A 15,733-nucleotide genomic window follows, 5' to 3' on the forward strand; every position below is an offset into this window, starting at 1 on the left:
TCTCTGATTTCCTAATCTGTAAAATCAGGAGTCTGAGCTAGATAGTCTCTAGAATCTCTTCCAACTCTATATCTATTAACTAATAACAAGAGTGGGATAATCTACAGGCATTTTCACCTACCAATGAGCATTCATTAAGCTCCTATCATGTGCAGAGAACTGTGTGATAGGAAGAAGGGATGACAAAAGTGACAGTCCCTAAAACTTAGGAAATGTACACAGCCAAGGAAAAGATATGAAAAGATACAAAAAAAACAGACACAAAGTCATTTGGATGGAAGAACACTGGCAGCTAGGGAGATGAAGAAAGGAATGATGGAGACTAAGTTTAGACCTGAAGGAAACAAAAGAATTCTGAGAGCCAGAGGTGAAGGCATTCCAAACAGCCTATGCAATGACAGGGGAGATGGAATATCTTTAGGAATAGTAAAGCGGTCTATTATGGCTAGATGGTTGTTGGGGGAGGGAGAAGAGGGAAAGGGAGGGAGGGGGAGAGAGAGAGAGAGAGAGAGAGAGAGAGAGAGAATGGTGTGAGATAGAGAAGGGGGGTGATGTATAATCAAGCTGGAAAGGTAGCCCAGGAAGGGTTAATACCAAAAAAGTTTTGGTGTGAGAATAGAGAAGGGATAGGTGGGAGATATACTGGGGGAAGTAGAATTGATGAGATTGAGCAACTTGATTAGAAATGGGGAATGAATGAGAATAAAGAGTGGTTGAAGACCATGTGATTGCAAACCTGGCTGTAAGGAGGATGGAATTCTTGACAAAAATAGGTAAGTTAGGAAGAGGATCTGGGAAGAAAGTTAATGACATCTCTTTTGGACATGTTGAATCAGAAGTCAATGACTCTAGTGCTTCTACCAATGGGGAAGGGGAAGGGGAAGGGGAGGAGAGATGTTGGTTTGAAGTCCTCAGTCACTGTGTTACTCATAGGATGGGAGGTTGATGCAATCTTTTGGAGTTAAAAATTGGAGGTAGAAACTTCCTTGCACTGAGTACCTTAAATATCAATCTGTTACCAGACCTTGTTGATTCTACCTGCATAATGTCTCTTGTATTCTGACCCTGTAGTCTTCTTGGTACAAGCTTTCACCACAAAATGCCCACAGTAATGCTTCATGTTCCTAAGCTGTAAAATAGAACTTGTAATACTCACATTACCTACCATAGAGCACTGTTGTGAAAGTCAAATGAAATAACAAACGCAAAGCACCCTCTGACCATAAAAATCTCCAATAACTACTAATTATTGTTATTACTACTAGCAGCACTAAATACGAATATCAACTTTTATTAAAACAAACAAACAAAAAAAGGCAAAATAGACTTTGACTTTAGCTATGGCTGCAGTTTAGCCAAAGTCAATGAAAGAGTAAGTCACTTTAACCTCTGAGTCTCACTTTATTCCTTTCCAAAATTAAGAGGCTGAATTAGATGATTTCTTAGGTCTCTGAAGTTCTGACTTTACACTACCTGGCCAAGCACACTACAAAATTGGGTTTATTTCTTCCAGAAAAATATGTGATCTAGTGTAAAGATGAGTTTGAGTAAGAAAAGCCTGAATTTAAGTCCCTAATTTGCCATTTTCTAGGTATGTGATTGTAGACAAATTATTAAAGGCTGCCGAGTCTCACTTTTCTCTTTTGAAGAACAGGAATTGCTAAGACAGTCAGTTAAGGGAGGTATGCAAAACCATTCCCTAAACCACAAGATGTTTTTCTATTTGTTTGGTTTCTGTCTCTTATTCTTTCCTCACATTCCCCTCTCATACTCTTTGCCTTTAATATTCTCTTATTCCCTCTCATATTCTCTCACATCTCCCATATTCTTTTATTTGCTCTCTTGTTTTCTTCTTTCATTCTTTCTCCTCTCCCTACATACCCTGTTCCCAAACTAAGACTTTTTGAAACATACTATGTATGCACATACACACATATATTTATGTTGTAATTATATTAGATATATTATATATATGTATATTATCTCTATTTTTAAGGAGAGTAGAATTATTATTAGCTTAAGGTTCAATTATTTCACTCTAAAAAAGAAGCAGAAAAGCAGGGACAATTCAGTATATGGTTAACTTGAGCCTTCTAGCCTTCCCAATCAACAACCAGAGGTCTTACATGGTTTTTGGGTCCCTCCTACCCCAAACTAAGTGGGTAAACAATATCATTCCTGTCTCTTGGCATGAACTGAAAAATACCTTATAATCCTAAGGAATGTCACATACCAATGGCCCTGAACTCTCGTGACAGATGGGTAAGGAGAATTTTTAAAAGTTTCTGAGTTTCCTTTGAGATGAGAGACTAAGCAACATTAGAGATTGGAAATGTTTTAGTTTCAAAAGGTCACTGTAAGCAAAATTTACAGCAAAAATATGTGTCTGGAACACCTCGTGATCAGGGCAACTTACTAGCGTGAAGAACAAAAGTTGTAACACTGGTTGCTGATAACTCAGAGATGTGGGTGTTATGGACATTCAGTGCTCAAAGACATGCTATGTTTGAGGTACAAAAATTAAAAAGAAAGATTTTTAAAAAAATTTTCCCTCTTTCTTTTGTATCACATCAGTAAAGTAGTACCAGCAGAGATTTTTTTAACTGATTTGGTAATTCAGGTTTAGGATACTAATGGACTGAAATTTATTCATGGTTGGGCATGGTAGTACATGCCATTAATTCCTACTATTGGAAAGGTTGGGGTAGGTGGTTTCAAGAATTCTGAGCTAAAGTAGGACTAAAACCAATCCAGAGGGCACAATAAATAAAATCAATATTAATATGGTGAGCCCCCTGGAGTGACCTGTCACCAGATTGCCTATGGAGAGACAAAGCAGCCCAAATGGATTAAAGAAACCCATAACACCAACAACAATAAACTTCTGTAATGATCAATATTCACACAGAGACTTAACTATACTTCTAGCTTGGAGGAGATAGGCAGAACTAGACTCAAAATAACAAAAATAAAAATCCTATTATGAAAAGTCAAGTTGTTGTTGTTGGTAGTGGTGGTGGTGTTGGTGTGCAATTGTTTTTCAGTTGTGTCTGACTCTCTTCGACCCCATCTGGGATTTTCTTGGCAAAGATACAGGAGTGGTTTGACTACCATCTACAGCTTATTTTACAGATAAGGAACTGAGGCAAACAGGGTCAGATTCAAACTCAGGAAGAAGAGTCTTCCTGAAACTAGTCCAAGCACTCTATCCATAATTTTGAGGTAGAAAAGAAAAATGGAATAAGCCCTGCAGAGTTTGTGGAATCAGAGGATTTATAGCAGAAAGGGTCCTGAGCAAGCTAACCCAGTGTTCTCTAATTTTTTGGTCTCAAGATCTCTTTCACATTTTTAAAAATTGCTGAGAAGGATTGGCCAATATGGCCAGAAAGGACAATGAACAGTGTTGGAAGGATGTGGGAAATCTGGGACCCTAATACATTGTTGGTGGAGGTGTGAACTCATCCAATCTTTCTGGAGAGCAATTTTGTTGCCCAAAGGGCAACAAAAATGTGTATACCCTTTGACCCAGCAATACCACTACTGGGTCTTTACCCTGAAGAGATGATAAAAAAGGGTAAAAATATCACCTGTACAAAAATATTTATAGCAGCCTTGTTTGTGGTGGCAAAAAATTGGAAATTAAGTGAATATCTTTCAATTGGGGAATGGCTTAACAAACTGTGGTATATGTATGTCATGGAACACTATTGTTCTATTAGAAACCAGGAAGGATGGGAATTCAGGGAAACCTGGAGGGATCTGCATGAACTGATGCTGAGTGAGATGAGCAGAACCAGAAAAACATTGTACACCCTAAAAGCAAGATGGGGGTGATGATCAACCCTGATGGACCTGATCATCCCTTCAGTACAACAACCAGGGACAATTTTGAGCTATCTGCAATGGAGAATACCATCTGTATCCAGAGAAAAAGTTATGGACTTTAAACAAAGACCAAAGACTATTACTGTCAAATTAGAAAAAAAAAAGTTATATTATTTTGTAATTTTACTATCTCATATGTATTCTTCTTCCTTAAGGATATGATTTTTCTGTCATCACATTCAACTGAGATCAATGTATAGCACAAAACTGAGATCAATGTATAATATGGAACCAATGCAAGCACTAACAGAATGCCTTCTGTGAGGGGTGGGGGGAGGGAAGCAAGAATGGGGGAAAATTGTAAAACTTAAAATAAATAAAATCTTTCTTTAAAAAAATTACTGAGAAGGTCAAAGCACTTTTGTTCTTAGGTTTAGATCTACTGATATTCATATTAGAAATTAAAATATAAAAATTTAAAGTTTCAATCATTTAAATACAAATCCAACATATTAACATAAAAACAATTTTAACGTTAATGTTTAAATGATGCTTAATGTCAGTATTTAAGGATAAATATATTTTGGGAAACAAAAAAGTTTAGTGAGAATGGCAAAGTTTTACATTTTTGCCAATCTATTTACTGTCTTGATTGATAAGAGTTAGATTCTTAAGTCTGCTTTTAGAGTTACACTGTTTTAATGTTGTTTTGGGTTAAAGTATATGACAGAATTCTGGTCTCATACAGAAAACCGATAAGAGAAGGAGAATTTTAGTTTTTTTTTTCAGACAGCTATGGATATTCTTTTTGGATAATATGCCAAAATTATATAAATTGTAGCTTCTTTGTTTTGTTTTTTTTTTTTTTAGTTTTTTTGCAAGGCAAATGGGGTTAAGTGGCTTGCCCAAGGTCACACAGCTAGGGAATTATTAAGTGTCTGAGACTGGATTTGAACCCAGGTCCTCCTGACTCCAAGGCCAGTGCTTTATCCACTATGCCACCTAGCCACCCCTAAATTGTAACTTCTTAAAGCTACAATTGTAGCTTCTTAAAGCTACAATTGTAATGTGAAATCTGAAACCATATCAATGAACTTTTCATCTTGTGTTACTATGGTCTATACTGTGGTTCATACTGTGGTCTATCTTTAACCAATACATGATTTTACTAATACACTGTCCCTTGCAAAATATGGGTTCAATGAGTTATGTAGATCATCTGGTTGTTGACATATTTCATTTTGCAATATCAAAAAAAAAATCATATCACCACCAACTTCATCAGAAATTTTTCAAATATCAGAAACTGTCAAGCTCAAAGTGGTATATAGAAATTTTCCAAAATTCTAATTTTCAATTGAGAACTTGAATGTTATCACTGACAATAAATTCTGTCAGTTTTCCTTGAGGGGACAGGCTCACTTTGTTCATTTTCCAGAAAATATCTGCAAATACTCAAGTAGCCATGATTTGTCGATCATTCTTTCAAGTTAAAATGGTGTTACACGAAAAAACTACTTCAGTTCACAATTCACACAAATGTATAATTTTTTTCCACAAGACAACCACATACTTGGGTATGTGGCAGGAAGAACTATTGTTACATCAAGGACATCCTTAAGTAAAGGATTCTTTTTTACTTCTATGAGTGCCTAGTAGTAAAGAATGCAATCACTAATAATACAGGTTGTTGCTACTCTTATGATTTATACCAAGAGACAAGAAGTTTGACCCATCATTGCCTTTGTAAGATCAGTGCAAATGTCAACATAGTGGTTCTGGGATAAATCATAAAGTGCAAAACACCTATTCAACACTTTCAATATTTATGTACCATTTGTATTTGTTGCCAAGCATTCCCATAAAAGAAAATTTTTTATTCATAATTGGTTAATACTGATGCAATCAAACAAAACAGCAAATCCAATCATGTATGCAGAGCCATCTATTTTAAGGTAAAAGAACAATTCTGCAGAGATTTCAATTCTTCCTGCCTTTTCTCTTTTTGTTTTATTACATTTTAATTTATTTTGTTAAACATTTCTCAATAACGTTTTTTTTTTTTTTTTTGCTAGGCAATGGGGTTAAGTGGCTTGCCCAATGCCACACAGCTAGGTAATTATTAAGCGTCTGAGGTCGAATTTGAACTCAGGTACTCCTGACTCCAGGGCCAGTGCTCTGTCCACTGCGCCACCTAGTCACCCCTCTCAATAACATTTTAACATTCACTTTTTAAAATTTTTGAGTTCCAAATCCTCTCTGACCTTCCAACTTCTTCCTAACCTACTGAAAAGTCAAGCAATATGACACCAATTAAATATGTAAAGTCATGTAAAATATATTTCCATATTAGTCATGTTGAAAAAAAAGCAAGAAAAAGAAAATGAAAGAAATATGATTTAATCTGCACATGATTCAATCATGCATTTAAGCAGGTCTACAGCTAAATCTTTAAGACAAAGGTCATGTAGCTTCTAGAAACCCCCACTGTGTATTTGTGAGAGAATGAGTAAGAAAAAGGCAAATAATAATTTAGTATTATTATGAAAATCATTATGACCTCAAGGATCCCCTAAAGGAGTCTTGGGAACTCCTAACAATCTATGAATCACACCGAGAATGAATGATAGTCCAAATTTTTTCATTTTACAGATGAGGAAACTGAGGCCAATAACAGCTTTGAGAGGTGTTCCTAAAAAGTTTAGCTTAGTTTCACCATTTACTAACCATGGGTCTTAGATAGCAGACTGCTTCCTCTTCTTTAATGATTTTCTTGATCTGCAAAATGGGGTAATTATTTTCCCAGATTAATCTCAGGTGAAGAGAGCACTGTAAACTGCAATGTGCTTTAAATAAAGCTTCTATATCATAAATAAGGATTAGAAATTATATTCAAGATCTTAAAATTTAAGTCACAAGCAGGTTAGTTATGACTAGGGTAATCACTTACTATAATTTACAAATTGTCTTATTATAGAGGTGTCAAACTAACCAAAAGAATCAGATTAAAGTGCAATTGGGAAATGCTTTAAAAATATAAAAACACAATATAGATAATGTTAATTTGTGATTTTCTAAAATATGCACCCTTCATTTCTACTTGAGTTTGATACCCCTAGTCTACTATGTACTTGAGTTTGATACCCCTAGTTTACCATGTACCCCTAGTGATACCATCTGATCATCTCTATATTTTCTACTTTCCTGCATAAAAGACCTCTCCAAGAAGTCTTTAAATCCCTTTCAGAGCAGGGATATATTTTCTATTTCTTTTGCAACCCCCTTAGTTTTAGGACAGGTAATGAGGACAGGAAATAAAAGCATAGGCCTATGCATGTAACAAACAAGAAAAATTTGATTATATAAAATATGACCACAAAGTACAACTAAACACATTTTAAAGGTATCTAGCTTTCAACCTCTTATGAAGATCTTCAGCTCTTGTCTAATGTCTTTTTAATGAGGAAACTGAGCCCCAGAGAAATGAAATGATTTGCAGATAAATGATTGTGGAAAAGCCAGCATTCAAACTCAGATCTTATGACTTCATATCCAGTACTCTTGGTAACTAATGTTCATGAGGATAAACCCAAGGCATTATGTCACCCAGAGATACCTTTTCATTATGTAGATCACAATTTTATTTTTATTTGAAAAAATACTAGTATAGTATATTTGAAAATTTTCAGTTGACTAGGAATATTCAATTAACCCAAACACATAATTTCCCAACTACTCTAAAATATTAGCGTGTCCTATTCAGATCATATCCAGAATACTATGCTTTGGATACCACATTTTACAAGCTGGAAAATGTTCAAAAGAAGAGCAGTCAGAATAGTGACAAGTCTTGAGTTTATATTATAGGAGGACACAGGAATTGGAAATATTTAGAATGGAAAGAAGATATGAGAGAACATGATAGTTATCTTCAAGTATTTGAGGAGAGATGACAGAGAAACGAGATTAGGCATATTATAATAAAGGTCTGACAAGTTTTTCCCAGTTACTTAGGTTTTAAACAGAAGAAAATGAAAGATTTGAACACTGGAATCAAAGGAGATTGGCTTAGCTGAAACAGGAAAAAGGTAGTCAATGAGGATCCCCATTAAGGATACTGCATTGATTTAGCATCTCTCTAAACTGTCCATTGCCACTGCTGGTGAAGCATCAGTGTGAGCTGGAGCATCTCATGATATTTTTGTACTACGGTGTACAATGACTGCCCGAGTCTTTAGTCCCTTGAGTCAAGGAAGCCTCAACCTTTTACGCAAAAGAACCAGTTCGACCCACATGGAAGGGGACTATGGTAGATGATTCTGTTTGGCTTCAGAGGATAGAACTAGGAGCAAGAAGCAGAAGTTATAAAGAAGCAGATTTAGTCTTGAAGAAGAATAAAAAATGTCTAACAATGAAAGCTATCCAAAAGTCCAATGGAAAGCTGAGGTCTTTAAGGAAAATTCTTGCATTCTATTACTGTTGCAATGACTGATTTGAAAGAAAAACTAGATTAAGAGGCAAGAAATCTGGTTCTTCCCCAGACTGCCATTTCCTTGAAAGGAAGAAAGAACTGTGGCCCACTTTCAACATGATAATGGCAATTCAATTTAACAAGCATTTATTAAATTATGGCTAAAAGCTGCTCAGAAATGAGCATAGTATCTTTTATTCATAACTCAATAAATATTTGTTAAATTGAATCGTCACTAGTAGAATAACAAACAAGGTACTTCATTTATTTAGCTAAAATATCTAAAATGAAGAAGTTGAACTAAATGGTCTCTATGATCCCTTTTGGTGTTAGTATTTTGTGATTCTAAAAATACTACAGTCAAAAAGTAGTTAAATATTGGCTAACTAGTAGGCAGCATTCATTGCAAAGCAGCAGATTCAGATAGGGTCCAGGCGTCAGGAAGCCTTGGATTCAAATCTGATAATGTGTATATAAAAAATGTGACCCTGGGCAAGTCACTTAATACACACACACACACACACACACACACACACACACACACACACACACACAGACACACACACACAGACACACAGACACACACACACGTGCGCGTGCGCGCCGCTTTGAAACTTGCATTTATAAAGGAGTTTCTTCTCTAGGAAGTTCTCTGTACATGTGGAAATCAAAGGTCTATTTCCCATCTCTGCTGTCGTTGTTCAGTCTTTTCAGTTGTGTCTGACCCATTTGTGACTCATTTGGAATTTTATTCAGCAAAGATGCTAGAGTGGTTTGTCATTTCCTTTTCCTGATTATTGTTCAGAAGAGGAACTGAGGTAAACAGAGTTAAGTGACTTGTCCAGGGTCAGTCACATAGCTAGTATGTTTCTTGAGGTCACCTTTGAATCCAGGTCTTCTTGATTCCAGGCCTGGCTCTCTACTCCACTAAGCTGCCACATTTCTATCCCAATCTAATCAAAATCAGCAAAAGGTTGGTCATATCAAAGACTCAGTGAAAATCAAAATTTAAGAAAATTCCTACTTTTCAACTGTTTAATTTTTTTTAGGGGGTGGGAAAGAAGGGATGAGACAATCAGGATTCCAAGACTTGGCCAGAGTTACATAAATACTAAGTGTCAAATGTCTGAGTTGAATTTGAACCCAAATACCTCTGACTCCAGGGCCAATGATTTATCCTACTGCGCTACCCAGTGGTCCCTTCAATTATTTAATTTTAAAGGGTTCTGGACTTTTTGTGTTATAAAATTCTTTCGCATTCTGTTTAAGCCTAGAGACACCTCAGAATAATAGATTAAATGCATAAAATGCACAGGTTTATAGTTATATTTGTTTAAATTAAATTCATAGACCTCAGATAAAAAAAAACTCTGATTTAGTCTAACACAAAAGATACAAACACAAAATCAGGAATACATTCACACCTCAAAATAACACTGATTCTTCAGTATATAGAAAGAATATTAATAATAAACATTTTCCAATAGTCCTTAGTTTTCCCTATGCAGTAATAATGTATTCTCTGTGTGTAATCCATTTTTTAGAGAAAAGTAAATTCTTGGCTACACAAGAGAGAAGAAATATATGCACAATACAAAAACATTGTACTGTAAAGTAGGAAGAGAAAAACCATTCCTGTTTTATAGATCTGAAAACTAAGGGTCAGAGAAATTAAATGTTTTACCCAAGATCATAAGGCTGATATGAGAACGAGGATGCTAACCCAAATCCTCAGATTCTAAATCCACCAGTGAAGATTTACCTCATTTTCCCCATAAGTTTAGAGGGTTTTTTTGGTTTTGTTTTGTTTTTAGGTTTTTGTAAGGCAAATGGGGTTAAGTGGCTTGCCCAAGGCCACACAGCTAGGTAATTATTAAGTGTCTGAGGCTGGATTTGAACTCAGGTACTCCTGACTCCAGGACTCTTTCCACTGTGCCACCTAGCCACCCCTAGAGGTTTTTATTGAATGATTTTGCAGAATGCGGCTTTTTGGGAATGTACATGTTACATTACACCAGAATTACAGGTACTAGAAAGACCATAGTACAAGTTAAGAGTCCCAAGGAGAATTGCTGGGACAAGAAATTTCTCCTTAGGAGCACCCAATTGCAATGCAATGAAATAATGGATTCCCCCAAAAGGTTCTGCTCTTATCTTGAACTATTATATAAATCTCATGGGGTTATTTAATGTTCATGAGCTTATACTCCCTAGTGAAAATGTAAGATTATTGAAAAATGACATCTATCTGTACCACTCAAAAGCAATTGCTGATATGATTTCATAAGGCACTGAAATAGATTAATACATCAAAATCTCCATTTTGAGGTACCCTTATATTAAATTGTATATCAGTTTTTGGGAGGCCCCTTAATTTATATCCTGAGCAGGAGTAGACTTGTGAAAATGCTCAGTACTTTGAATGCTTTCATATTACTCACTTATATAAACCTCTCAGTAACCCATAATAGTAGATTACTAAACTTTTCTCCCAATCTATGCTAACTCTTATCAGGAACAGAAAGATTATTGTTGAACCCACAGGCCAAAAAAAAGCAAGAATCTAAACATTGTAAACATCCTAAAAATTAATATTGGAGAACACTGCGGTTACTTGGTATCCTTTCTCCAACTCTACAATCTAGACATAGATGCAAAAAAGACCAACCAGCTTGTATCTGGGTCCCACACAGAGATTATCCTGTTATCATACCCCCTTTGTACATTCCCCACCAGAAGCAGAAGATATTGGTCTGTTTCATTCAGCCACATGAAGAGCAAAAGGTGAGGATGGGGTGTTTCATAGATAAGGGATCTCAGAGGTTACAAATAATCTGTGCAGAGCTCATTCAATGCTACTATATAGTAGCATAAATAAATAAACAAATAAAATCAGAAGACTTGCTATATTACCCAGTCAGGGATGGAAAGGAAAAAAGTTTAAGAAGAAATTAGGCATTGTTGGTGGAATTGTCAATTGGTATCATTTCTGGAAAGCAATTCAGAATTATATAAAGAAAGTGACTAAAATGTACTTACACTGTGATGTAAGTGTACTTAGGTTTTTTAAATTTCATTGCTTACTAAGAAGATCACTGACAAAAAGAAAAATTTTACAGACACAAAAATGTTTATGGCATCACTTTTTGTGATAACAATTGTGGTATGTCAAAGTAATTGGACTTCTTGTTTGTTTTGCAAGGCAATGGGCTTAAGTGACTTGCCCAAGGACACACAGCTAGGCAATTATTAAGTATCTGAGGCCAGATTTGAACTCAGGTCCTACTGACTCCAGGATCAGTTCTCTATCTACTGTGCCACTGAGTTGACCTTCAAAGTAACTGGATCTTAACATGCTTCATTCCTCACGAACCTCTCCAATCACATCACAGGTAATACCCTGATTTATGTATGAGAACTGGCTTTAAGTGAAGCAGAGCTGCACAGTCTTCATACACACTCTCTCTTATAGTCATCAAAGTCTACAAACAGGACAAAAGTCAGGTCAACTGAAGATGGTGCAGGATACAGTGGATGACCTTGGTCTTTTTGATGTCTGGCCAAGCTCTAAGTGCTAAACAGCCTCTGCTTCGGCTGTCTTCATGACCAATGGAACAAATTGTTCCTCATCTGCCCATCTGACTGGGGAGAAGTTTTCCCAAGCTTGAGGTAGACATCCCTCTAACTCACTGGGTGTTCAGGAGGACTAGCAATTCTGGAGTGAGGGCTTTTCAGGACTGGAATCCACCTCTGGTGTCTATCGATCACCCAACTCTCACCTGTGGCTCCAAGAAGTTGTAGCACGTATGGTGACCATACTCCAGTAAGCCATTTCAACAGGATAAATCAGCCTGAAGGTAACCAACAGTTCTCAAATATACTTAATAAAGAAATGATGAATATGGAGAAATATAAAAAAGACCTATATGAATAGTGCAAAATGAAATGGGGAGAACTAGAAAAATTATATATGTGATGACTCCAATGGGATTAAAAAAACACAACCCCATAAAAATTAAAGATGTGAAATCATCATAATCAAATTTAGTCCAAAAAAAAAAGATGAGAAGACAGCTCCTCCTCAATCCTTTGTAGAAGTAAGGACCCCCCAATTGTGGTACATAAATCATCTCACTTTTCTGATGTACTGAATACTTTTGATGAAATTTCTGGGAAGAATTAAGAGGGAAATGCAGGTTGATAGAAAATCAAAAGATATCAATAAAAATTTTTAATGAGTGACAATACTTGGATGAAAATTGATTAAAGTGTCAAAGTGACAACACCTTAAAAAGACAACTTAAAAATATTCATTTTTTTCACATGCATTTTAAGACTGCTAAATAAACAGATGTAAAAATTTTGACTTCAGAGAATGACTTGATCAACAATCAGTCTGATTCATGTGCTATGGAACTTACAAATGATGAAGGAAGAAAAAGAACTCCAAGTTCATAAGATCGGATCATCAGCTGGGTACCATTTTTCTCCAAAGCTCCCCAAGCAGCTTTAGATAAGTTTGCACTACAAAGACAAACAGAAAAACAGACCTGGTTATGCAAGACAGAGCTTTTCATGCCTGTTCACCCCCCCCCCCACTCCCAGTTTAAAAAAAATAACTTCAAAACAAAAACCCCCCACAAATCAGCTTTCCTGCAGAAATTAAAAATCCTATTTTACTTCATATAATTCTCAAGAATTCAGTTTAATCACTAATTAGAGCAACTTTGCAGCTCCTTAGCACAATTCTGATTGGCAACTAATTTAAAATTTTTTCTAAAGAGTATTATGAAGGTTATGAATTTCTTAATAATAACCAATAGGACAAAGTGCATTTTTTATCAAAACTTTTCTCTCCAACCTTGCATATTTGTGTATATTTTCTTACTTGACAGCTATATGTTACATTGAATGGATTGTCTGAGCTGAAATTATAAAGATCTAAGTTCAAATTCTGCCTCAGACATTCATTCACTTATATGATAGAGAGCAAGTTATTTACCCAATTTCAGCTTCAGTTTTCACCTATAGAATGGCTTATTGTGATGATCAAATGATAACATGAAAAGTGTTTTGTAAATCATAACATGCTTCACATATATATGCAAGCTATTTTACTTCTTAAAAATCTATCTTAAATAAAGAAAGAAATCTTTAACAGATGCAGCCAAAGAAATACAAAAAGACTATTTGAAACTGTGAATCCCACCTCTTCATTTTTATTTATTAACATTATTATTATAGTTGTTTTTGCAAGGCAATGAATGGGGTTAGGTGACTTGCCCAAGGTCACATAGCTAGGTAATTATTTTTAAAAAGTATATAATAAAATCTACACATTACTTTCAAAATTGTCCTGCTTATGTTTTCTTCTGAACTTCCCTTTATCCTCTTCTGAGCATTAAAAAATGTTTCAGTGACTTTTGAGTATATCATTATTATTTAACCATTGTCCCGCTCACCTCCACTAAAAACTAAAAGACAGAAAGGAAAAGAAAAAACTCCTATAAGAAATACAGTCAATCAAAATGAATCCACACGGGGCAGCTAGGTGGCTTAGTGGATAAAGCACCGGCCTTGGAGTCAGGAGTACCTGGGTTCAAATTCAGTCTCAGACACTTAATAATTACCTAGCTGTGTGGCCTTGGGCAAGCCACTTAACCCCATTTGCCTTGCAAAAAAAACCTAAAAAAAACCTAAACAATCCATAAATCAAAAAGTGAACATCTTCAAAATTTAGTATCTATAGGCTCTCTGGAGACATGGGTAGTCATTTCATGGATCACAGATTTTTAAGTCTTTCATAGGTATTATCCTTGTTCAAATTGTTTTTCTGGTTCTTTTTTACTTCATATTACCCAGGATTCTCTGAAACTGCTGTTGTAATTTATTATATACTTTAATATTCCATTATATTAATAGATCACAATTTATTTAGTCATTTTTGAATTCTCTAACAGATCTAAGAAGTTCCCTTGGAGTCTAATTCTTTATTTTTTCTTCCCCATTTCCAAGCAATTTTCTCTTTAGAATCAATAATTTTGTTTGGTTTGTGATTTTTCATTTCCCAATATTAACTTTTCTTTCATTAGCCCTCTCCTCCAGACCACCATCCACTATCTTTACTTGATTCTCTGTTGAGATTGATGTATGAAAGTGTTTGTGTGTTTAACCATGGCAGTCCATTTTAAATTAGAATGAGCTTTGTCTACTTCCTTAACCCTCCCCCCCACGTTTTTACTACACCTTCTCATGTAGCCTACTTATGAGAATCAGCAAGTTTTACCCATTTCTTCCTCTTTATATTTCTTTGTTCCCTTTACCTTCCCTTCTTTCTTTCTTTTTTTTTTCATATCCTCAGAAGAGATTCAATGTGCCCTCAGGTACTCTTTTGTTATTTTTGGTTGTTTTAAATTCAGTTTCCTCAATTGCCTCTGATGTCATTAAAGTTTTGAAGTAACATATTTCTTTTCTCCCAATTAAAATGTTAACATTATACAGCTTCTTCCAATTGCCCAAATAAATTGAGTCTCTCTAGGATTTTTCAGATTTTTATGTTGGTTTCAAAATTCCTACTCAGGTCTGGTCTTTTCATCAGAAAGGCTGGCATGTCTTCTATTTCATGACAAGTTATTTTTTTCCCCCAAAAGAATCACACACAGCTTTGCAGGAAAAATTATGCTTGTACATAATCTTCTTCCTTTTACCTTGTATCATACTGTATTTGAAGATCTCTGGTTTTTTGATAGAAGTTGTTAGGCCTTATATGATGCTTTCTAACTATAGTTATTTGATACATGACTTGATTTTTTCTTTATGTTTACAGTATTTATTCTTTGATATGGCAAGCTCAAGATTTGAGGCATTTTTCTTTTAGAGTTTTTTTCAAGGCAAAGATCATTTCAATGTTCTAATTTACCCTCTAGTTCTAATAGGTATGTGCAGTTTTCAATTATGATTTCTCAAAATATAGTGTCTAGGATTCATTTTATTTTATTTTTAAGATTTCTTCTTAAAAAAATTATTGTGTTTTCAAGGAGTCCAGTTATTCATTTTTGTACTTTGAATCAAATTTTATTTTTAGTTCTAAATTCTCTCACTTCTCCCTTCCCTTATCCTACCCATAAAGGTAAGAAAAATAAAATTCATTACAGACATGTACAGTTACTCAAAAGGGATTCCCACCCTTCTTCCTATCACCCCCCCTCAAAAAAAAAGAGAAGACAAAATGTTTAGAGTTGCACTCTGATGCTATCAGTTTCTCATCTGGAGGGAAACAGCATGATTCAAGCAATAGTCCTTTGGAAATATAGTTGATCATTGTGTTGACAAAGGTTACTTAGTTACTAAAGTTGATTAATATTATAATAATGCTATTATTGTATAAATTGTTCACTATTTACTTCACTTTGCACCAGTTCATACAAGTTTTCCCAA

At 35.1% G+C, this 15,733-nt stretch overlaps 1 protein-coding gene across 6 annotated transcripts in view; it reads right to left on the reverse strand.

The window, feature by feature from the left end:
- The window catches only part of TDP1 (tyrosyl-DNA phosphodiesterase 1), a 220,358-nt gene that overhangs the window by 46,471 nt on the left and 158,154 nt on the right, over window positions 1-15,733 (reverse strand). For 5 of the 6 annotated variants that reach the window (XM_074235526.1, XM_074235525.1, XM_074235522.1 and 2 more), the window contains 2 exons: window positions 12,718-12,820; window positions 6,553-6,603 (listed from right to left, as the gene is read on the reverse strand). In XM_074235526.1, coding sequence (XP_074091627.1) covers window positions 6,553-6,603; window positions 12,718-12,820 — 154 coding nt within the window. The remainder of the gene's footprint in view (window positions 1-6,552; window positions 6,604-12,717; window positions 12,821-15,733) is intronic. The other variant, XM_074235527.1, reaches the window with a different exon arrangement.

Source organism: Macrotis lagotis, chromosome 4 (genome assembly GCF_037893015.1).
Source record: "Macrotis lagotis isolate mMagLag1 chromosome 4, bilby.v1.9.chrom.fasta, whole genome shotgun sequence".
Classification (NCBI taxonomy): domain Eukaryota; kingdom Metazoa; phylum Chordata; class Mammalia; order Peramelemorphia; family Peramelidae; genus Macrotis; species Macrotis lagotis.